This window comes from Gambusia affinis, linkage group LG14 (genome assembly GCF_019740435.1).
Source record: "Gambusia affinis linkage group LG14, SWU_Gaff_1.0, whole genome shotgun sequence".
Taxonomy (NCBI): domain Eukaryota; kingdom Metazoa; phylum Chordata; class Actinopteri; order Cyprinodontiformes; family Poeciliidae; genus Gambusia; species Gambusia affinis.
The window spans coordinates 18,519,344-18,541,023 of NC_057881.1; the positions used below are offsets into that span (position 1 = coordinate 18,519,344).

A 21,680-nucleotide genomic window follows, 5' to 3' on the forward strand; every position below is an offset into this window, starting at 1 on the left:
ACTGCTTTCAAAGAGCAGTCTTAGAGGTGACTGACAACAGAGGAGCATGTGGGGTAAGTTAAGGGTCCCAAAGCACATTAGGAAACCATGACTGGGGTCCAGCACGGCCCAAAACACGACCATCTGTCTGCTAAGGCGGCCGCTGCAGGAGGCTGGGACAGATTGAAGCAGACTTTCAAAACAACCTTTTGCCCTCAGCTGTGCTCAGGAGGTCAAGCTGTGCAGAGGTGTTGGAGACTGGCTGGCTCTTGCCTTCAAATGACCTTTTGTGAATTTGGAGGAAAAACTCAGTACATTTAAAAAGTGAGGGTGTGTATGACGAGTTGTGCTTTAAACAGCAGAGTAGAACGAGCAGGCATATGCAACAGCAGCTTGGAGAAACTGAAACACTTCCTAAGGATCTTTTAAGTAAAGGCGTGGCGTTTCTTTTTGCTATGCACAACACGTTCTTAGTCCGCTACTAACGCGACAACCATCTATTTCCATCCAGATGTTCAGCCAATAAGAAGCGGCGCTGATTCCAGCGAAGGAAAGAGGCGGAGGGAGGAATGCTGCAGGATGCACATTATAATGCCTGTCAAACCTCAGTGACGACAGGATAAAAAAAAAACCAAAACAAGCATATCTTTCCGTGCGAGATTGACGTGGAGGATTCACACCATGCTCGCTGCAGCTGCCACGGTGTTGCTCGGAACGGGTAGGTATCGATTTAATCCGACAATCATGTGTCGTTCACGTTTCGTCGTCGATGCTAGTTAGCTGGCTAGTTAGCCCGCTCCTGTTTTAGCTGCTCCGGTCATTTTTTCCAGAAGGCTGGCTGAGGAGGAGACGTGGAAAAATGGCTACCAACTGACAGCTAGACCGTTAAAGCAGGGCTCTATGTATGGCAACACAAACAGAACCAGAAAATATTAAGTAATATGCTGGACATTTTTATGAAGTCGATAATAATGCTGTTGCATTGTTTCGCTTAACCAGTAATTCCAAATGTGTAATTTTTGGTTAATAGTAGTCCAGCTCCTCGAGTTATACTTACAGGTGCGTCTCAGTAAATTATCAGACGAGAGTTATTTAGTTTTTCTATTATAAATATAAAACTCACATAACGTATACTGACACATTTCTTTTCTATTTTGGCTTACATTAACATCGAATACTGAGTAGAATATTGGCAAACAAAAATGGCTTTTCTTATGGCCATTGAAGTTCTACGAAATCACTGGGGAAATTGCTTGCGATAGTAATTGACACCGTCCACAAGCCACAAACGGTAATTGCTAATGGTGGCTGCTCACAGAGTGATTAGCATTTTGATGGAAAGTTAAGTGGAAGGAAAAAAAAAACATGTTAGATACAGGTGTTTAAACAACAGGAATAATCAAAGTCTTAAGTGGAAGACGAGAGACAAAAAACAGGCGATATAAAACCAATATAACACCATGTGTTAAATTAAAACCAGCATTTTCTGAGATGCACCTGGCTTAAAATTAGTCACGATCACTTGTACTGTTTTATACTAGTACTGCTTAGGTGAATACGAAGATATTCCAGTACCACAATTTTGACAGGAAAAAAGAAACAAGCACAATAAAGAAATATGTAAACATACAGTACAGACTGAACGTTTGGACACACCTTCTCATTGAATTCCATTAGAAAGTGTGTCCAGACTTTTGGTCTGTACTGTATATGTTGACTCGCACTGATTAGTTGAATCATTTGGTTTAAATATGTGTTCAGGAGGTGAAAGTTTTCTCGTTCAAAGTTGCAAAATGCATATAAAGATGCTAAAATGTGCAATTTTGAATGGAAAAGTGAGTGGTTTCCCACCACCTTTGATCTCAAAATTCAATATGGGTGCTTATACTTAACAAAAGCAGCATAAAAAACGTTTTGTTTTTTTTCTGATTGTCTGTGCTCCGTTAGGTCTTCCACACACATTTGTAGTGAATATGTTACAGTTCTGAGTACCCAATGCAGGTAAATCCATTGTTATTAACTTGTATTGCTAACAGAAGTTAGCCTGGTGAGTGTCTGTTCCCCTTTTACTTCCGTCCAGTCGTATAATATATAATAATAATATAATATCCAATACATAAAAAGTTCACCAATTCTTGCAAAAGCAGCGAGATCTCAGTTCAAAACCAGAGTGGATAAACATAAAGGAAAATGTAATGTAAAGGCTGTCGAGCAGAAGTTCTCATTAAAAGATGATTACTTTTTGCGAGAGTCTAAGGCACAGATTGTAAACATTGGCTGTGTCCGCGTTGGCTTATAATAGTGCTGTAACAATGAAACCGTTGTTCTACATGAAAACAGTGCTCAAATGCAAACTGCAGCAATTTAGTAGCTTCGTCCTGCTTTGATGGAGGGACGTTTTTCATTTTGACCGCGATTTACACTATAAGTACAGTTAAGCGGATGCATTAACTAAGTAATGGCTGGAAAGCGGGCACATTCCAGCCATAACTTAAGCAGGGGAAACGATAACAAAACACTAAACTTAGGATTTCTTGCCAAACTGCTCTTTCTTCTTGTATCTTACAAGCTGTTATGTGTGGGTGGGAGGAACAGTATTCCAGAATCTGCTGAGAAAAGCCCCTTTGTTTTATGCGTGCTTCTATTTTATTGATCCAGTAGTTTACATTGTGCATGCCCAAGAAGTGACACTCAGAGAGTTTCATGAAGGAACTGTCCATTCGGAGCAGGCCGTGGCTCTGCTGCAAAGACGAACCTTGTACAAAGACGGTGAGTGGGTTTGTGCTGTGGTGCACTTCACTTGAGCCGCTGTCTCATCCCTCCCTGTCATAACACAGTGACAAGTTCAGCTGGCTCCCCTAATAGCCGCATCATTGTTTTTACCTTCCTGCTTCTTCTTACGTTTGTTCTTTTAAAACGTTGTCCTTGCTAGAAATGTCTTTCTAATTGTGATTAAAAATATTTGTGCCTACATTTACTCGTTGCTTTAAATAGTCTAAAACGAATAATTTTAGAGAAAAAAAAAATCAGTTTTTACCTTTTTTGTTTTGTTTAGCGTTCTAGAGGACCTGGTCTTTTTGCTTCGTGTCCACTGTTGTCCACAGCCCTGTCCTTCTGCTTGTTGCGAAAGCAGCAAGTTTCACTTCCATGTGTGACTTCGGAATAACAAGTTCAAACTCGTCATCCGGGGCATGCCAGGGCGTCGGTCGCAAACAGTGGCAATCCTTGTTGGTTCTGCTTTCTTGCTAAGCACCAAAGAAGCACATGAATTCCTCCTGATCTGGAAGACGTGTGCATGCGAGGTTCATTTCAGCAGGACAGAAGGACGGACGCGCTTTTCCTTGGCTCTACCTCAGCCCTCTGCTAGTTAAGAGAGCTCTGCTAGCCAAAACCGTTATGGAAGCTCAGAGTTCCTGAGAGGCATCCTATGAGCTGGTGCAAGGTCGGCTAAGAAATGCATTAAATCTGGTTACCTATTTCCACCACTCTCAAGGTCTGTAAGTGATCTACCAAATACGCCCTTTTTTTTTTTTTACCTTCTGTTCAAATTATTATTATTTTTTTAAAAACATTTTTCATTATTACTTTTGGGGGACAGAGTTTGTTGAATGTCCAACAAACTCTATTAAAAGTAATGTCCAGCTTGTTCTTTCTGTCATTTTTTCCCCCCCAGAATGGAAGCCAGCAGGTACAGATTTCAGTGTACAGTTTAGCATTAACCTTTAATTGGTGATGTATTATACACCTGGGTGACGCGCTGAGATCCATCATCTCGAGAACGCTTGGCAGGCTCACCCCGGCCACAAATAAGCAGATTGAGCGCTATAAGCAGATTCCCCAGTGAGGCTAAAGTCACTGATCTTTATTTATGCTGGCTTAGAAAAGAGGTGAAACACAAGCCAAAGGAGACAATACGTTCGACTCATTACCATTGGTTTGGTAGGAGTGTATTTTCTCCCTAGTCATTCCTGTATAGAGAAAGATTTATGTTTGGTTATCTTTTAATCCTATGGAGAGGTGAAATGGGTTGTCTAAATTTTCACTCGTGTTCTCTGCCTTTCACAAATGTTTACACCACATCCATCCATCCTCCAGGAGCATAGCCGGTATTTAACCTCAGAGTGTTGGAAAGAGGTTCTTTGTATGTGGGTCGCCATGGGTTGCGAAATGAATCGCGCCCATTCAGACTGGATTCTTGCTTAGGAACTGGTCTGATGAAATTACATGAGGTTTTATTTTTGGTCTTCAGCTAACCCAGATCCTGCTGGCGTGGGGGCGCGATAGCTGCAGCCAGATGAGCTATTGTGTGGATTAGTCATGCTCAGGTGATTGCTTCAAAAGAGATGTGGTGGACAGAACCTCAGGTTTAGATTTAGCGGCCGCTAAACGCTATTGATCGTATCAAGCTGTCACTGCGCCCCTCGGGACGCCAGACATATGGCTGGGTCAGCGTCTGTGTTGCTGTGATTTTGAATTGTAAATGTCCCATTCTGTGTGCATCAATGTTTTTTTTATTTTTATTTTTATTTTTAGCTCAGTACTATTTTCATTCTGATTGTGTTTTTTTTCCCATAGAGACAGATTAAAATGGACAGCGGCCTTCTAAGTCTGCGGGATTCTTGGTAAAAATGAATTTTGATAAAAATCCTTTTAAAAAAGGAATTAAAAAAAGTTGAGTACATTTACTAATTGAGGTGGGGGACGGGGCATCGTGATATCCCACGTCAACAAATAATTGTTTTTACAAGTTAGCAGTGCCTGAATTACTCAGAGTAATTCTGTAACAATTCACGCAAATGATGCTGTGGGGTCTTATTTGACTTACAGCCTCTATGGGAGCGTAGGGGGATTATGAACAGTTTGAAAAAAACAAAACATTTTTAACATAATATTTAATACATTCTGCCAGGAAATTGAAAACATGTCATGTCTGGCTGTTTCAGCAGAATAATTACCAAAAAAAAAAAATATATATATATATATATATATATATGGCTAACTCAAAAGGGAAATGATTGACCAGACACTGAATAAACCTTCTTCATCACTACCTTTAGTCTCCAAACATTTATCATTGTGAGATGATGCTGTTGCAATAAGACATACATTTGTGTAAAGATTTTAACACACCATGAGCATTATGATACTTGTTAAGAGTATCATAAAGGTTACCCTGTTTGCTTGGTTATTGTGTGTGAAAATAAATTCCTAATCAAAAAGCAGCATCTCGGTTCAAAGGCAGAACAATGAGTGTTGTATTTTTTTCCCCCCACCAGGGGGTCTTTTTGTGGGCTCTAGTGTCCCTTATATAACAGTAGGCTGACAGGAAGGGGGGAAGGAGATGGGGGAATACATGTGGCAAATGTCGTCGGGTCCTGGATTCAAACCCGCGACGGCCGCGTCGAGGACTCAAGGCCTCCAAACGTGGGTCGCGCTATCCCCTACGCCACCGCAGCACGCCCGTGACTGTTGCATTTTGCAGTGTGATCAGTGTAGCAAGTTGTGGTTCGAATCTACAAAAGGATTTCTTGAATAAAAGCCTAAAAATATATGAAATATGCAGCATTTCGCCAGTGGGAATGAACACAGAGCTGTCTGAGCTTTTTTTTCCAGCTGTGCAGTGAATCTTGAGTTTGTCTGTCTGGTAGCTAGAGCAGCTCAAATCTGCTTTGTGGCCCCTAACCTTCACTTTACAGCACATTTCTCCGGTCCCCCAGCTCCTTCCTCATCCTCCTCCGCTTCTTAGCTCTCCACTCAGTCTCCCATGGTGATTAAAAATTGAGTTTCCACTTGCTGTGGTACAGAGGAGAAGAAAAAAAAAGTGAGATTATGAAAGTCACGCGGCAAAAGGTTAAAGGTTGGGCCAAAAGGAAGGCTGCTGAGGAGAAAAACAACAATTAGCATACTCAGAAATCCTTCAAATGTAATACTTTCTTTAATGTGTTTACTACAAATTTTTATTTTTTATTTTTTTGTGGGTCTAATCTGAAAGCATAAAACGGTCCAGGGCACTCTGGATGGCTTCTTATTACTGCTTTATAGTAGTTTTCTTCACTTACTTCCCTTTTCTATAAATTCCCTAGTATGCGTGCAGAGAAGGAGCGTTAACAAGATGCTCAGCTCAGCGGAACTAACCTCCGTGTTCTTTGAAATGTGTTTCTCAGTCGTCACCATCTTGTCAAGATCCCACGCAGACCGTAATGTCTACCCATCAGCTGGAGTGTTGTTTGTCCACGTGCTGGAGAGAGAGCACTTCAAAGGAGAGTTTCCTCCTTACCCCAAATCAGGTACAACACAAACAGTCGCCGTTTGTCCAACCTGGAGATGCACCAAAAATATCAGCCAGTGACGAGAATCTGTTGATTTTCATCTTGATCGGAACAAACGGTCGTGAACACAGTGATCACACAGCACACTGGTAGAGACAAAAAGAGGGGGAAATATGATGCAAAAGGACCTGAGGTTGGCAATTGAACCCCAGACTGAGTAGAGCACTAATAACCCAGTTATAACCCAAATTCTGGACCTTTTCCCGAACAGTGAACACATGCTAAGTGCAACAACACTCTTCGATGTAGATGCTGTTACTAACCGAAGAAGACTCAAGGTTTGCCATTTTATTGGCATCATTAATATAAGATACCAAAACTAAAATATGAGCTCCTTATTTTGTGGTTCCTTTAGTATGTTCGCGAAACCTTGTTTTGTAGCGACTACTTGCTCAGACAAACGAGATTCCAACAGCCGCTAATGACAAATGGGGTCGAAAAGAGAATCACGAGTACTATCTTTATTTCTTTTTGTATTCCAATTGGTACATCAGCTGATTACAGCTAAAATGTTTGGGTTCTTATTTGTGCGTCCAGTTTCACTAGAGAGGGGTTCTCTGCTGGCTTCAGCCACATGTCTGCTGTTCATCTGGTCGGTCTAAATGCTCATTATGGAGTTGGCTCTGACCCAAAGCAAATCCCAGCAGCAGCAGTGATCATTAAACCGACTTCTTCCCAGGTGACGCCGGCAATGATCCGATCACCTTCAACACCAACCTGAAGGGCTTCCCCGACAGACCCGGCTGGCTGCGCTACATCCAGAGGACTCCTCACGGCGACGGCGTGCTCTATGGTTCCCCCACTGCAGAGCACGTTGGCAAGCCTACTGTGATAGAGGTGAGTGACTCAGAGTTCCTCTAATCCAACGTGTGCAGTTTTCAGACCTGAATTCTTTTATCTGTTTTCTGATCTGTCTGTCGGCGTATAAGCTAACGTTGAATTTCCATTCCCAAAAGGCTTACCGCGTCGAGCACGGCTCACGTACGTCTCTATACGGCGCCTTACATCCTGCATGGAGCTCAGCTCCGTCCTGGGAGCTCCAGCCATCTAAGCTGCACTGATCTGGGCTTAAACTTTCACCTCTGTGTTGCAGATTACCGCCTATAACAGACGCACGTTTGAGACGGCACGGCACAACCTGGTCATTAACATCATGGCAACGGAAGGTAAGTGGCGCCACTATGAATGACTAGAGCTAGTAGAGACTTTTAGTGCTTAAAAGTTTTGCTAATTAATTAATTAATGGCACATTTGGTATTCTTAAACAGGATGAAAACGAAGGCCTTTGAATATTTTCATTGCCTACAGATATCAAATCTCTTTAAAGAATAGGAATTTTATTTTATTCTTTGTTTTTATAATTGGAGATGCAAAAGGTGCTTCTGAGAGGATCTTTTAAAAAGCTAAATCTATGGAGTTCTCTGTAGAACAAATTTATAGACAAAGAAGGTTGTTTTTTTATCCTAGATGCAAAATGTATGTATATTTTTGTACAATATTGGCTTAATTACTTTTCTGAGGTTGTTCCTTCAGAAAAAGGCTGTTTTTTAGAGTCTGTATTATCCAGCTAATGATTAAGTGATTACTGGTTGACGATTATTTCAATCGTTTAATCATGATTAGTTGTTTCAGCTCTCTTGGTCTGACAGTTACATTTCTGGGACTAACTATTCTGTTATTGCTTATTGTCCAGAAACTTGTGTTACTTATGCAGTTAGTACAACGCAGTTTTCTGCTCTGCTGGATCTTCTAATTTAACAACTTCCTGCAATGATGGTCGTCCCATTTTTGTTAGTAATAATTTTAATAGGAAATACAAATTATTTGCAAAGATCATTTTATATCTGAATGGTTTTCAATCCAAAGGTCTACAAAAGTGATGCTATTTGCTTCTCACTATTCAACTCATTATGCAGGGGAATAATGACGTTTGGTTTCAATGGCGATGCGGTGGTCCGCATTTATCCATTGGCAGGCAGCAGATGCTCCTCTGGGAGCACATCTGTGTGTTTCCCGGCTTGTTGACCAGCCGCGGCGCATGCGTTAAAATTGCAAACCGATGAAGGGGGTTAAATTCAGCAGCTGTTTGCTGCCTTGGTGCGACATCACTCTTTGTGCAGCGTGATGTCATCTGCCATCTGGCGCTAGAAGGAGTCCAAAGCCTGAAAACACACCAGGGTAAATCTGCGTGGCCGGCGTTTCATTGAGCCCGCCTCTTGCTTTGTCCCCCTCCCCGTGTTTGTGTTCAGAGTTCCCGCTGCCTTACCAGGCGGAGTTTTACATCAAAAACATGAACGTGGAGGAGATGCTGGCCAGCGAGGTGCTGGGAGACTTTCTTGGCGCCGTGAAGAACGTGTGGCAGCCCGAGCGACTCAACGCTATCAACATCACATCGGCGCTGGACCGCGGCGGCCGGGTGCCCCTGCCTATCAACAACCTCAAAGAAGGGTGAGGATCTGGACTTGGATTTGCATCATTAACTTTGAGAAGCACTCCATGTCTGCGAGGTTTAGTTCTTCAGAAGAAACTTTTCCCCAGCAGCCCCTTATCCTGTCTAAACCAACAAATTCTCAGCCCACTCGCTCCTCTTTGACATTTTATTTAATTGGGGCTTTGAGGATCTCTCAGTTCCCTGTGAATCAGATAAAAACACCTCACCATCTGCACTGTCAAGACACTCAGCTTGTTAAGTTGGGAGGGAAGCCCACGTGACCTGCTGTGAGCTGTACATCAAAGATTGATGCGAATGTGTCGGAAGATGAAAGCATGTAGGAGAAAACTCAGAGGAGCAGGAGCGCTTTATTACAAGCCTCCGTATAAACATGGAAAACAAGTCTTGTCTTCTCCTTTCTTCTCTCCTCCCCCTCCTCAGTGTGTATGTGATGGTCGGCGCTGACGTTCCCTTCTCGTCGTGCCTGCGGGAGGTGGAGAACCCACATAACCAGCTGCGCTGCAGTCAGGAGATGGAGCCTGTCATCAGCTGTGACAAGAAATTCAGAGCTCAGTTTCACATCGACTGGTGTAAGATCTCCCTGGTGAGGACACACCGGCGTTAATCTGCCATGACACCAAAATGCTACATGACGAAACGGTAACGCGCTGCAAAAACACAAAATCCTACTAAGTACTTTTGGTTTAGTTTCTAGTGCAAGTATCTTATTACACTTGAAATAAGACAAAACTAACTTACAAGTCATTTTTCAGCTGGATATGGGACTTCATGTTTTAAGTCAATGATTACTTCATATTGATAAAAAGTACTAATTGTAAATGGAACAAGGCATTTCCCCCTATTATAAGTAAACAGGTACTTTTTCATCAGTATTAAGGAATTAATGACTTACAACAAGCTCTTATTTCTTGCTGAGAAGTTACTTATAAGCTTGTTTTATTGTTGTTTAAAATATAAGATATTTTTACTAGATACTAGATCAAAAATACTTGGCAGGATTTTGTGTTTTTGCAGTGCTTTGGCACCTGCCACATCCTTGATAAGAATTTGTTTACCAGAGATGTGGGGACTGGTTTTTTGTCATGTTTAATCCCCCCTCCCACCCACTGAATATATACAAATTAAAAAGTTAGACTTTTCAAAATGCTGTTTGAATAACAGAAAAATATATGATCAGACATCCCAGTATCTGTGGAAACCGCTGTATTTGATCACATCAGCCACACTGTATCAACTAAAACTTACGGCCGAGTTTCTGATCCAGAATGCTGCTGCTCGCCTTCTCACTAAAACCAGGAAGATAGAGCACATAACACCAGTTTTAAAGTCCATCCACTGGCTCCCTGTAGCTCAAAGAATAGACTTTGAAATACTGTTGTTAGTTTACAAATCACTGAATGGTTTAGCACCACAATACATTAAAGACCGGATGTTGTTGTATTAACCTTCCAGAACCTCTCAGGTCTTCTGGTTCTGGTTCTGCTCTGCATCCCCAGAATCAGAACCAAATGAGGAGAAGCAGCATTCAGCATCTATGCATCACAAATCTGGAACAAACTTCCAGAAAACTGTAAAACAGCCGAAACACTGACTTCCTTTAAATCTCGACTAAAAACCCACCTGTTTAGGATTGTATTTGAAACGTAATCAATTACAAATCTATTGATGGAACTTGACTTATTGTTGTGTTTTGATCGTTGATTTCTATGTTGCATTGTGTTTCTGTGTTTTATATGATGGAAAGCACTTTGAAATGCCTTGCTGCTGAAATGTGCTATACAAGTAAGATTTGATTGATTGATTGATTGATTGATTGATTGATTGATTGATTGATTGATTGATTGATTGATTGATTGATAGGTCGATATCAACAAAGTGGTTCCAGTGTACGTCTCCCGCCCAGATCCGGGCACAGGAATCCTGCCTGAGTTTGGAGAGTACAACCCCCCGTCGGAGTCTCTGAAGAGCCCAGACTACTTCTTCGACTTCCTGGTGACGCTGGCCATTCCGTCCGCCGTGGCCCTCGTCCTCTTCTTCATCCTCGGCTACACTATGTGCTGCAGACGGGAGGGGGTGTAAGTGCGCCCGGCCTTGCATTTGTTTTCTGCACTAATACCGTTCCAAAGACGTTCGACAAAAAGTCGGGTTTCTGAAAAATCCTAGCGTCAAATGAGAAATGGGAACGAAGGGTCCAGATAGGGGCAGGTTGATTAGACAAAAATCAAATCTTGACTGAAAGCTGCAGCTTGTCATTACCATCTGGTATTGTGATCCATTTATATTAAGTTTCTCATTACTTTATGTGATTTTTTTTTGTTCTTGTTGCTTCTCAGTCCATTGAAGGTCATTTATCCGTGTTGCTTCATCATTTACAGGCTGGAAGAGAAGCGCCCCCTTTGTTCACTCAGTGTTCCACTCCATTTCCACTTTCACTCTGACTTAATGCAACACTTCATTCACTTGTGTCTAGATGTTGCCTCGACTATTAATATTAGTATTTAATTCATCCATTTTGTTTTGTTTCTAGGGAAAAAAGAAACATGCAAACACCAGCGTAAGTGTTTTACCTCTCCTGTGGTTTTTTTTTTTTTTTTTTTTTTTTTTTCCATTCTGCTTTTGGGCTGTTTCTGTTCCCTCTCTTTAGTTATTGTTTTGTCATTTCTGTTGTCACTGATAGCTGTTCATTTCCATTCATATTCTCATCTGTGTGTTGCCATCCATTCATTTAATGGGCTGCTGAAAATTAATGACCCCCGCTGTAGGGAGTTAGGGGTAAATAAGACTTCAATAATGAGTAATTTTGTTGAACAAAATAAAATCCTCTTCTGCATTCTCCAGATTAGGGCGGGTGTTCTGTTTAAGTTGTGCATGAACACAAACGAAGTGCAGGACGAGAAAACGTTCACCTTGCCATACATAAAGTGACACTCTGCAACAAACATTCACCGCTTCTCTGCTCTCCAGCATCCAGCTGGTTCACCACAGCGCCATCCAGAAGTCCACCAAGGAGCTGCGGGGGATGTCCAAGAACCGTGAGATCTCCTGGCCTCTGTCCACCCTGCCCGTCTTCAACCCGGTCAGCGGGGAGGTGGTGCCCCCCATTCACCCCGACAACTACGAGACCACCAGCATGCCCCTCATGCAGACACAGGCGTGAGTGAAGGGATGTGCTTGGAGTCGTGCTTGCTCAGTCACTACCCAGATGTCCAGTCTATAGGAGTCATACTAAAGCAGGGGTGTCAAAGTCAAATGGACGGAGGGCCAAATAAAAAATTTAGCTACAAGCCGAGGGCCGGACTGATCGAATGTTCATTGAGATTTTTTTAAATGACGCATTTGGTCTAGTGCAGCGGACCGGCCCAAGCCTTCGTAAATTTCCTGCGGACGGGGGCGGGGGGTGCGTGCGTGCGTGAGCGTTGTGAGGATCGAAGGGGGGGGGGGGTGCGTGCATCTCGCATTTTTTTCAGACGGGGTGCCGGCTTGCTGCGGGCCGGTTCTAATAATAAATCAAGATCATCCCAGGGGCCGTAGAAAATCCTTGACTCTGACATATGTGTACTAAAGCATCAGATATTTTTACACGCTTAAGATGTATTTTTGGACAATTTTATGCGATTTTTTTTTTTCCAATTCATAATTATGCACTACTTAAATTTGTCTTTGTTATCTGGCAGAAAGCAAAAAAGGCTATGATGCATTTCGTAGACAATAATAGTATGAAATAAAAAAACAAACAAACAAAAAAAAAACAGCATTACTGGAAAAAATTGCACGATTTACCCTATTGTCTGTTTTTGTCTTCAGGAATCTGCAGAATCAGATTACAATACCACAGCAGAGGCCATCAGGTTAGTATGCTCATAGGTGTCATAAAATGCAGTCTGTTACTAAGACAGACAGACAGACATAACAGCAAACTACACATGGCTCATTCTTCATGCAACTGCATGTTTGTTGTACTGTTTGAGCTTCCCTAATCACACCATGTATGAACTCTTCAACCTCACCTGAAAATGTAACAAAAGTGACAACACTCTACCAGAAACTTTACAAATAACGAATGTTCTAAATTGAGAGTTTTACCAACCATCTCTAGCAGAAGCGGCACTTTTTGATTATACTCATGTCAAGTAAGGCATCAAATGTTTAGGGTGTAAAAAGAGGCTAAAAATAGGAAAATGAGGAAAACTGAAACAGTAAAAGATTGATCTGAATTCTGACTAGAAAGGTCGTAAGCATTCAAATGTAATCTTTCACACACACTGCCACCGTGTTTCTCTTTAACGGCAAATAAAAGCCACTTCATTTGATTTCCTGTAGAGGTTTTAAATAATCACGTTATATATGCTTCCTAGATACGTCTGGGTCAGTGGATGTACTTAGAACATTTCCTAAACAAAGAAATAAAACGCATTTTGGAGAAGAATCCTCAGTCTGTCATCCTTATGATGACGGTGTGTGAGCGCCCTCTAGTGAGCATGACGATCACCTGCATGATGCACTAACCAACTGCTCTCTCTGTTCACTGCTAACAAAGGAGATAATTATGTCATGTCAACATTTCGAAGACTGGAGGTAGGTGCAATTATGTTGAGATGATTAATGTGTCATTTTAATAGTTTTTCTTGGATTGTACAGGATTTGGGCTAGTTATGGGCCAGTATGAAATTGTCATGGTATGATAACCTGATATATTACCGGTAAGCTTTTGCACAAAATGTTCAAAATGTTATAGTCGTAGGTAGTTTACTTATAATGCAGAATTGAATTGTTCTTCTCTTTAGAGAAGTGGAACAGTATGTTTTAATTTGGAGAAAATTGATATTTTTTGAAAACTGTTTAAACCCCCCCCCACCCCCAATACATATTCTCACTGATCTCTTAAGAGTGCAGCATTATGTAACAACATTTTTCTGATATCTATCCCAGGTAAATGGTATCCCTGAGGAAAGGAAGGTGGCTGAAGCCCTTAACCTTTGACCAGAAGCACCAGTGTAGGAACTGCCTTCCATCCGTCTTTTTTTTTGTGTGTGTGTGTGTGTGTGTTTTCTAACATTTGTGCCAAACTAGGTCTGCATGATATTAACAAATCATGTATCTGCCAATACCGCAACAATGATGTCAGTGGCGATTAATGCGTCTCTTTTTCCACTCATCATGACGCTTCCAACTGTGTAACCTTTAGCATCTTAGGCATGACCCCTCTGTGTCAGGTGTCGACGTCTCCTTCAGCGACACTCCATCCAACAGATGAGTGGATTACTGGCATGCAAAATGTTAATTCGTGACACATGGGCATTGTGATAACATCGCACACAACATATGAACTATTTTGCATTCCCGGTTATCAACCTGCATGTCTCACATGGAAGGTTTCAGTCACATGTCATTCCTGGTGGGTGAGGATCTGCAACAGAGGAGAAGCAGATCCACAAGATGTGTATATGTTAAACATATGGACCTCAGAGAAAAGGGAGTTTGTACAGTGTCAATTTTATGTAATGTATAAGTTGGTAATAAATTCTTTATAAAATATTTAATGGTTTTGACCAATGCACATGTCCAAAGAAATAACAACAAACAAACAAACCCCAAAACTTTGTTGTTGTTTTTTTTAATCGAGGGATTTAAAAAAAAAACAAAAAAACAATGTACAACAGAATAAAGGCATTTATAAATATGAAGACAATTCCACACATTGTCAGACACCAAAAACAAACACGTAAATATTTGACTAGGCCCTAAAAACGGGTGTAATATTTGTTGCTTTTACATGATCACAACGATCAATTAAGGCATGAAACAACTGCCAAATGTACCACTTTGCTGTTGATCAATAAAAGAGGTCAGTAAACTTTATACATGTATCAAAGGAAAATGATAGCAGGCAAATACCATATTATCGATAATTATACGCGACTGATTGTTGGTAGAAATTTTGAGGTCAACTTGGCTCTGTTTCACTTTGAGAGTGTGAACATCCTCAAAAGCTGCAGATTGTAACAAAAACAGAAATGTGTCCTGTCGTTTTCCAGGGAAAAAACAAACAAACATAAATACAAAATGATTGACACGCCATGTTTTACTACCCCAACGGTAGAGATGCAATTAAACACTTAAGTTTGACATAACTGTTTTCTTTAAGCAAAGAAAAATAAAAAAATAAATAAATATGCCAAACAAGAATGTACTAAAATCTGGGTATCATCTTAAAGATGAAAGTGGAAAATAAAAAAGCAGGTTCAAAATAAAAGTGCTTCCTCTCAAATGAGTAGAAACAGGCAAAGAACCAATTACCTGGCAATAGACATATTTAACAATATTTTCATCTATGCGGCATTAAAGTACCCTCTTAGGTCTGTCAGTGCATTACAAAGTGGTTATAATGCTGAAGTGGTCCTGATTTCAAGTGCTTAAACAACACACTTGAGTATGTGCTGTTTACAGAACCCTCTGGAGTTAAAAAAAAAAAAAAAGAGAGAGAGAGAAATATCAAAAAGCCTTCAACTAATTATTAGGTCGGTCTGAGGAAGGACGTTTGTTTCTTCTATGGTAGAACAATATGTGCAATATTGTGCATTTTCCACCACAGCTAGTATGAGGCATGTTTTAAAGAACAGAAGATGAACAGCTGTACAAAATAAATCTGTTGTATCGTACAAATATACATATATTTACACAGCATGTGGTGCTAATAGGACACAACTATGTGACTGAAAGGCTCAACCTTGTCTAGGAGATAGTAGATTGGGTACAAAATTCTTAATGCGATACTTCACAAACAGCAGTTATGGACGCAAAGTACAAAACAAAGCCAAAACTGTATAAAATATAAGCTTAATTTAAGTCATTAAATACTGTACATGTCACATGTCATTTCTGAGCTACAGCAGGTGACAACGACTCTCTGCAAACGCAATAATCTCAAACATTGCTTTAAATGAAAAAAATAAAATAAAAAACAAATGTCGCTAAAAGTTTAACAATTGCACTGCAAATTTTTTTTACTATACACTCGGCAGGTTTGTGATCAGTCCACATTGATCCACTTTGTTCCTTGTGTAAATATCTCACACCAGCAATATAGAAGGTCAATGACAAGATGTTATGCAGATCCGCTTATTTGGGGGGGGGGGGGGGAGAAAAAAAAGAGAGAAAATGTTCCAAATATGCTGGTGGTCCTACTGCCACGTGGACGGAGAGATCCTCGGAGGAAACGAGGAACAAACTTCATATCAAACAAGTCCGGGTAAGCAGAAGAAGTGCTGCAAAGTTCGCAGCAAGCATGAGGTCCTGAGCCCAGAGAAAGTGGTTTTGGGTCTCCAAGTCTAACATGAAGGTAATGTAAACATTTCAGTGTTTCTGTCCTTTTAAATACTCCTCTTGCCGAGACTTCTCATTTTACAGCAGCCAATAACAACGTTACTGAAGAACTCTGACCAGTCTCATCTGGCCACCAGCAGCATGAAAGAAAAAAATAAAAAATTCAGTTTGATTTTTATCCGTCACTTCAGTCATAGCAGGCCGCCAGACTGTAACCCAGTCCTCTCAAAGTATCCTTTAAGCTCCAGGTGTGAGGAGCTGGGACATCAGTACAAATAAACTCAGGATCCCCGTGGCCCCCAGTCTCTTCAGCAGGGCCATGCTGTCTTTGGGGATCACCACCTGGGCCAGGTCGTTGGTGATGACAGAAACCTCGTGAGCTACACAAACGAAGATGAAGGTGCTCACCAAGATGTTGAGCGAAGGGTTGCCCGGGATCAGGACCAGGATTCCCTTGGTGTCTGCCGCGAGCCAGATGTGGTACTGACATATGAACAGCTGGGGGCGACAAAGTCAAAGCACATATTTTCAGCTCCATCTTAAGAGTTACCACATGTTCATAAGATTTGTTTGGGTTTTTTTTAACCAAGTTGACAAAGGAAGTCAAATTTGAATAGCGCTGAACATTTTAAATTCAACAGGTGAAACATTCAGTTCTGTTAGACTTAGAGGGACATATTAAGCATTTCAGTTCATTTTATTCAGCTATGACATTACTAATGAAAACTCAAAAATCTATATTTTTTCAGAAAGAAAAATTTATGCAAGAAAATAAAAAAATAGTTTAAATCCAGAAATGGAATAGACTGGTCATGTTATCTACTCCTCTTACCTAATGTAAACCACTTTCTATTGCTCTGTATGAAATAAGAAATAAACACTGGATGTTTTTCTTTTTTCTCTTTAATATGACAATCAGAAACTTGGAGTTTGCAATAGTTGTAAACCAAATAAAATTAAAAATATCGGAAATATATCGCTGTACCTTATAAGTCTATACAAGATACACTTATATTTAACTACTGCAGTTATTTACATCTTGATGTAATCGCATATTGCCATCACTTACAGTTTTAATGCACTATTTACGATGTATTATGCAATTCTGAATTGCTACATGTACCTGCCTGCGCAGACAGGACCATCTTACCTCCAGGGAGATCTTCCCGAACCAGGAAAAGAACGAGCTGTAAACAGAGCGAGTGTAGCCAGGAATGTTCCTGATAAGAATGAAGGCCAAAATCTGTTAACACACAAAATGGAGACATTTCTAAGTCAAGCCAGGAAAACACAGTTTATGAAACTGCAAGTTTTGGAAGTAGGTATTAGGCAGAGTAAAAACATTCAGCATGGGCATAAATGCAGTTTATCACATTCATTATTTCAACTGTAAGTCAACATCTGAATACATTCAGAAAAAAATGTTCTAGTGCTGCTGGCCTGGGAGTGACTTGGTGCAAATTCAAAACAACTGTCTTAAGTCCATAAACTCTGAATGATCAATATTGTTTGGCTTCTGGTAGTTTCTCCTTCCCAGCAAGAAATGATCTGATTGATGGAAGAAAGTTCAAAGAAATTATTGAGGGTTCTAAAAAAGGAAACTTTGAAAATAATCAGCTTGGAGGCATCTTGCTTTGGTATGGAGATAAGACTACCAAAGCTCAAGGGTACCATGACATTGACCTGTAGCATTGGTGTACAAGCTGTTTCAAAGTGAAAAACAGTGTCATTTATAGTGGATTAACAGGATCTTGACTCCAAACCCTTAAGAACTTAAGAAAATTACAAATGTAACAATGGAAGACTGTACCTGGACCACAGAGATGTAAGGGTGCATCTCATTGCACTCCGTTTTGGTTTTGCAGCTGCTCGCCCATATCGAGTATGTCTTGAAAATGAGGAAGAGGGGTTAGGCACATTTCTGCAACATAGGTCGACTGAGAAACAAAACGTAACAAGGTCTTACTATGAAGGAAACCACCGAGAAGAAAAGCAGCAAGTTGGAAATCTTTGCAGGGAAAAGAGCTTCTCCTTTGCCCTCCGACAACACCTGACGCTTCTGCAGCACCAGGTAGATGAAGGCAAACACCATGCCATGAATCACAGCCTGCGTGCCAACAAGTCGAAGCCGTCTCAGTTTACAGTAAACTGAAACTGGTTAGAAGTACGCTGGTCGCCACATTTGACTTACAAATCGGTCCAGCTGCCATCTGAACCACCACTCATGGACACTTCCGTTCAGCTCAAACAGCTTAGAGACGGGCCACACTGAGAACACGCTCATGAAAAGACTCTGGAGAAAAGATTCGACATGGAGATCAAACTGAAAGTGCCGCACATCACGCCAAAATACAGAAGACTTACAAATAAAATACCACTCATTATAGTCAGATTAAGTAGAGCCGAGTAAATGAACCCACCTGTGAGAAGGCAAAGAAGCAGATAATCAGTAACAGGCCCAGTAACTTGGCCAGAATGCCAAGATGCCAGATACCACTACCTGTCCAGACAACAGGATTTCTTTTAAAAAGACACCACTCATCTCTAAAACTACACACAATGCAATATCTGTACTGCTAACCAAATGCAAGTACAGTTTTGGTGAAATGTTTGCATGCACTCATGTTGGGCAACATTGTCATTACTTTTAGGTCTAAAGAAAGTAAATTCAAACTTGCTCAGTTCTGTTTTTGAAACAAACTGAAGTTGAAAAATGGTCCAAACCCCTACTTTAAAACCCCCAAATGAATAACAGTCATGCATATGCAAACCTTTCACTGAAAACTTGCAATTTTTAAAATTATAAATAAAAGTATACAAAGTTGGTGGTGAAATTAATAATAATCTCATATTTGACACCTACTGTTAGTCCTTTTCTGAAGGATCTGAGGCCAAATGGCCATTGTGGCGTAGATGAGAACAAACCAGAATGTGACCAAGGGGACAAAGTAGTAGAATTGGTATGGTCTGTCCATTACAATGCAAAGTACCACCACAAGGAAGTTTAGCCGGAACAACACCTGTAAGCATACACATAAAAATAAAAAACACTCATAAGCATACACATGTCACTCAAGTAGGGGATTCCTAAAAAAGGTTAAAGAATAACTGAGTGTCTCCTTACCTGACACACTCTATGAAGTCCAAAGTCTCCCTTGAGCCAGAAAAAGGAAAAGTGTCCATAGCCAGTCTGAAACAAGTATGCTGCCACCAATACACGCACGTGCATGTACACAGGAACAAACTATAATACAAGACAAACAATTTTGTTATTTATTAAACATCCGCATCAGACTCAAAAGAACAGCTGCCGATGCAAAGGGAACACGTTTGGGACTCACAGCACTGGCTCCAGAAACGTGATAGATAAGAATAACCAACTGCATCCAGCCTTTCCATTCATCCGTTTGCTCTCGGTTGAGCAACTTGACCTGTAAATCAAGGAGAAAAAAAAAAAGAAGACCTTTCAGTCAGTTATGACACTAAACCTGAATGAAAAGTGCTGAGTCATCACAATCCTGAAAGGTTGCATTTTTGTTTAAGCCAGTGAGGGCAACAGCAGACAGCTGCAGAGCGAGTTTACATTTCAACTAACGGGATTTGCAATCAGTACAAAAATAAAAAGGAGCGGTCTTTGATAAAGTTTGACCCATTCACTCATTCAAACCACATCCGTGTGGCCGTTCAAGTACAGACCAAAAGTTTGGACACACCTTGAAGGTGTGTCCAAACTTTTGGTTTGTACTGTAGGTCTGAAAGGCCGTTTAGGCTCAACAACATCCCATATAGATTTGTGGGATTTCTTCTTTTTATAATTATAAAAACTCTAAAGGCTGAAAGCACAAACATTTTTCTATGATAGATTCCCCCCCGCCAGAGTTTTCTGGACTGTGGGAACCGCGTTTAGGCATTTCAAAGAATCAAGACAAAAAAAACCTCTGCAGTGAACACTGCAAACACAAAATCTTACCAAGCATTTTTGGTCTAGTTTCTAGTGCAAATATCTTGGTGCACTTGAAATAAGACAAAAAAATAACCTGCAAGCAACTTTTCAGTACAACATAGGAGCTTGTTTTGGGTCAATTTATTAATAGTGATGAAAAAGTACTAGTTATAAGTGAAATAAAGTGGCTGGGGAAGACATTTTTCCTCATATTATATGCTAATATGTCTTGTGGCACATAATTTCACCTAGAATTAGTACTTTCTACTCCATCGATATTAAGGAATTATTGATTCAAGACAAGCTCTGAAACGTTACTTGTTAGTACACTTGAAATAAGATAAAACTAAGATATTTGCACTATAAATACTTAAAAATGTGTGGGTTTTTTTTTTTTTTTGCTGTAAAGCATCACCTCCTTGGTGTTCTCACTGTAAAACACTCCCAGCACAAGTATGTAGATGAGAGGGATGAAGAACGCCGAGTGTGTGTAGAACTTCTGCTCCTTCATGAACACATCAGCTCGGTCGCACAGATAGAAGTACAACATTATGACGCCCATCCTGCAGAGGGCCTGGAAAGGAGCCTTTGGTCCGAGGGGGGCGCCCGCAGTGGCAGGCTTCTTCTCCTCGAGGCTCTCCACGTCGGGAGTGGCATGCCGGCGATGGCGGTTGCAGCCGAGGACGTGGAGGGCCACGAAGACGACGGCTGCTCCCAGGAAGAAACAAGCGGACAGTTTCTGGATGAGGTTCGGCGGGGAAACGGTCTGGCAGCAGGAGCCGTCGATGGGCCTCAGCAGCTTGTTGCAAAGGGAGTTCATGAGGACCATGGCTCCCTGGAGGGATGGTTTCACACGTCAAAAAGCAAAACAAAACAAAACAAAAGAAACACGAACAGGAGAAATACAAAAAAAATCTCATTAAAAATAAACCAAAAAATATAGATATATATGTCCTGCCTACCACATTCCTGGTCCCCTCTGGCAGGTGTAAACCATCGTCTGAGTTTATGATCGTTTCCAGAGCAGCCTGACGGGCCGCCGCCAGCAGCTTGACCCGAGACCTCCCGCTGTACTTGCTGCTGTTGAGCACCTCCGTCGCCGCTTGATTGTACAGGTCAAGCTGTTGGTTGGTGATCATCTTCCTGTTCTCACTCAACGTGTCCTCGTACACCGGATCTGCAAAAACAGAACGGCGTGGCAGTACGTCACATGGTACACGTTTGACTACTGACCACTTTCTGTTGTAAAACCGATCAAGTGGATAAGAAATATTGGGGCTCCCACCATTTTTAGCGACAGATTCCTGCTCCTCCTGCAGTAGAGCAGCATGGTTTTGTGGACATCACTCAAAGCATAGCAGGTAAACGTCATTAGCTGCAGCGGCTAATAGACGTCGTCCAATCCAGTAATATCGATGGTCACTCTACTCCCTAACTGTCCTCTCTTGTCTCCGTTTTTGAGCACTTGATAAAATCATGTAATAAAAGGCAACTATGTCATTGTGAACATTCTTTACAGAAAATATTAGTGAATTTTGTAACTGTTTTCAACTGTAGGCAAGAACTGGGCAAGCATACAGGCTCATTCCATAAATTAGAATATGACTGAAAAGTTCATATTTTAGTAATTCCGTCACCAAGTGAAAGTCACTAT

The 21,680-nt window shown here is 41.1% G+C and overlaps 3 protein-coding genes across 11 annotated transcripts in view; 1 reads left to right on the forward strand and 2 right to left on the reverse strand.

Moving 5' to 3' along the window:
- The window catches only part of ppp1r9a (protein phosphatase 1, regulatory subunit 9A), a 54,346-nt gene extending 50,876 nt beyond the window's left edge, over positions 1 to 3,470 (reverse strand). For both annotated transcript variants that reach the window (XM_044137900.1, XM_044137897.1), the window contains exon 1: positions 3,017 to 3,470. The gene's annotated coding sequence lies outside the window, so the exon portion shown is untranslated. The remainder of the gene's footprint in view (positions 1 to 3,016) is intronic.
- On the forward strand, positions 1 to 15,894 carry sgce (sarcoglycan, epsilon). Of its 3 annotated transcripts, XM_044137908.1 has the most exons (13): positions 1 to 53; positions 491 to 697; positions 6,144 to 6,266; positions 6,988 to 7,145; positions 7,402 to 7,474; positions 8,558 to 8,756; positions 9,181 to 9,343; positions 10,621 to 10,835; positions 11,288 to 11,314; positions 11,725 to 11,913; positions 12,565 to 12,608; positions 13,298 to 13,335; positions 13,690 to 15,894. In XM_044137908.1, the coding sequence occupies exons 2-13, from the start codon at positions 661 to 663 to the stop codon at positions 13,738 to 13,740; spliced, it is 1,317 nt and encodes a 438-aa protein (XP_043993843.1). In that variant the 5' UTR covers positions 1 to 53; positions 491 to 660; the 3' UTR covers positions 13,741 to 15,894. The 3 variants fall into 3 exon arrangements, with proteins under 3 accessions (XP_043993843.1, XP_043993844.1, XP_043993845.1); XM_044137909.1 differs by lacking the exons at positions 1 to 53; positions 11,288 to 11,314 and having other exon boundaries at positions 386 to 697; XM_044137910.1 differs by lacking the exons at positions 1 to 53; positions 13,298 to 13,335 and having other exon boundaries at positions 387 to 697.
- The window catches only part of casd1 (CAS1 domain containing 1), a 19,355-nt gene continuing 11,466 nt past the window's right edge, over positions 13,792 to 21,680 (reverse strand). For 4 of the 6 annotated variants that reach the window (XM_044137905.1, XM_044137904.1, XM_044137906.1 and 1 more), the window contains 11 exons: positions 20,989 to 21,203; positions 20,442 to 20,861; positions 19,425 to 19,514; positions 19,208 to 19,327; positions 18,947 to 19,103; positions 18,504 to 18,583; positions 18,275 to 18,376; positions 18,050 to 18,190; positions 17,894 to 17,971; positions 17,234 to 17,326; positions 13,792 to 16,581 (listed from right to left, as the gene is read on the reverse strand). In XM_044137905.1, the coding sequence (XP_043993840.1) occupies positions 16,321 to 16,581; positions 17,234 to 17,326; positions 17,894 to 17,971; positions 18,050 to 18,190; positions 18,275 to 18,376; positions 18,504 to 18,583; positions 18,947 to 19,103; positions 19,208 to 19,327; positions 19,425 to 19,514; positions 20,442 to 20,861; positions 20,989 to 21,203 (1,757 nt within the window). In that variant the 3' untranslated portion in view covers positions 13,792 to 16,320. Of the gene's footprint in view, positions 16,582 to 17,233; positions 17,327 to 17,893; positions 17,972 to 18,049; positions 18,191 to 18,274; positions 18,377 to 18,503; positions 18,584 to 18,946; positions 19,104 to 19,207; positions 19,328 to 19,424; positions 19,515 to 20,441; positions 20,862 to 20,988; positions 21,204 to 21,311; positions 21,400 to 21,680 lie in introns of those variants that run through there. The other 2 variants (XM_044137903.1, XM_044137907.1) reach the window with 2 other exon arrangements.

Excerpts from the sequence above, each read along its gene's own strand:
- sgce (XM_044137908.1), top strand. The coding sequence starts at position 661 with ATGCTCGCTGCAGCTGCCACGGTGTTGCTCGGAACGG. Across the intron at positions 11,315-11,724 it reads AGAAACATGCAAACACCAGC|CATCCAGCTGGTTCACCACA; the intron begins GTAAGTGTTTTA and ends TCTGCTCTCCAG. Across the intron at positions 11,914-12,564 it reads CCCCTCATGCAGACACAGGC|GAATCTGCAGAATCAGATTA; the intron begins GTGAGTGAAGGG and ends TTTTGTCTTCAG.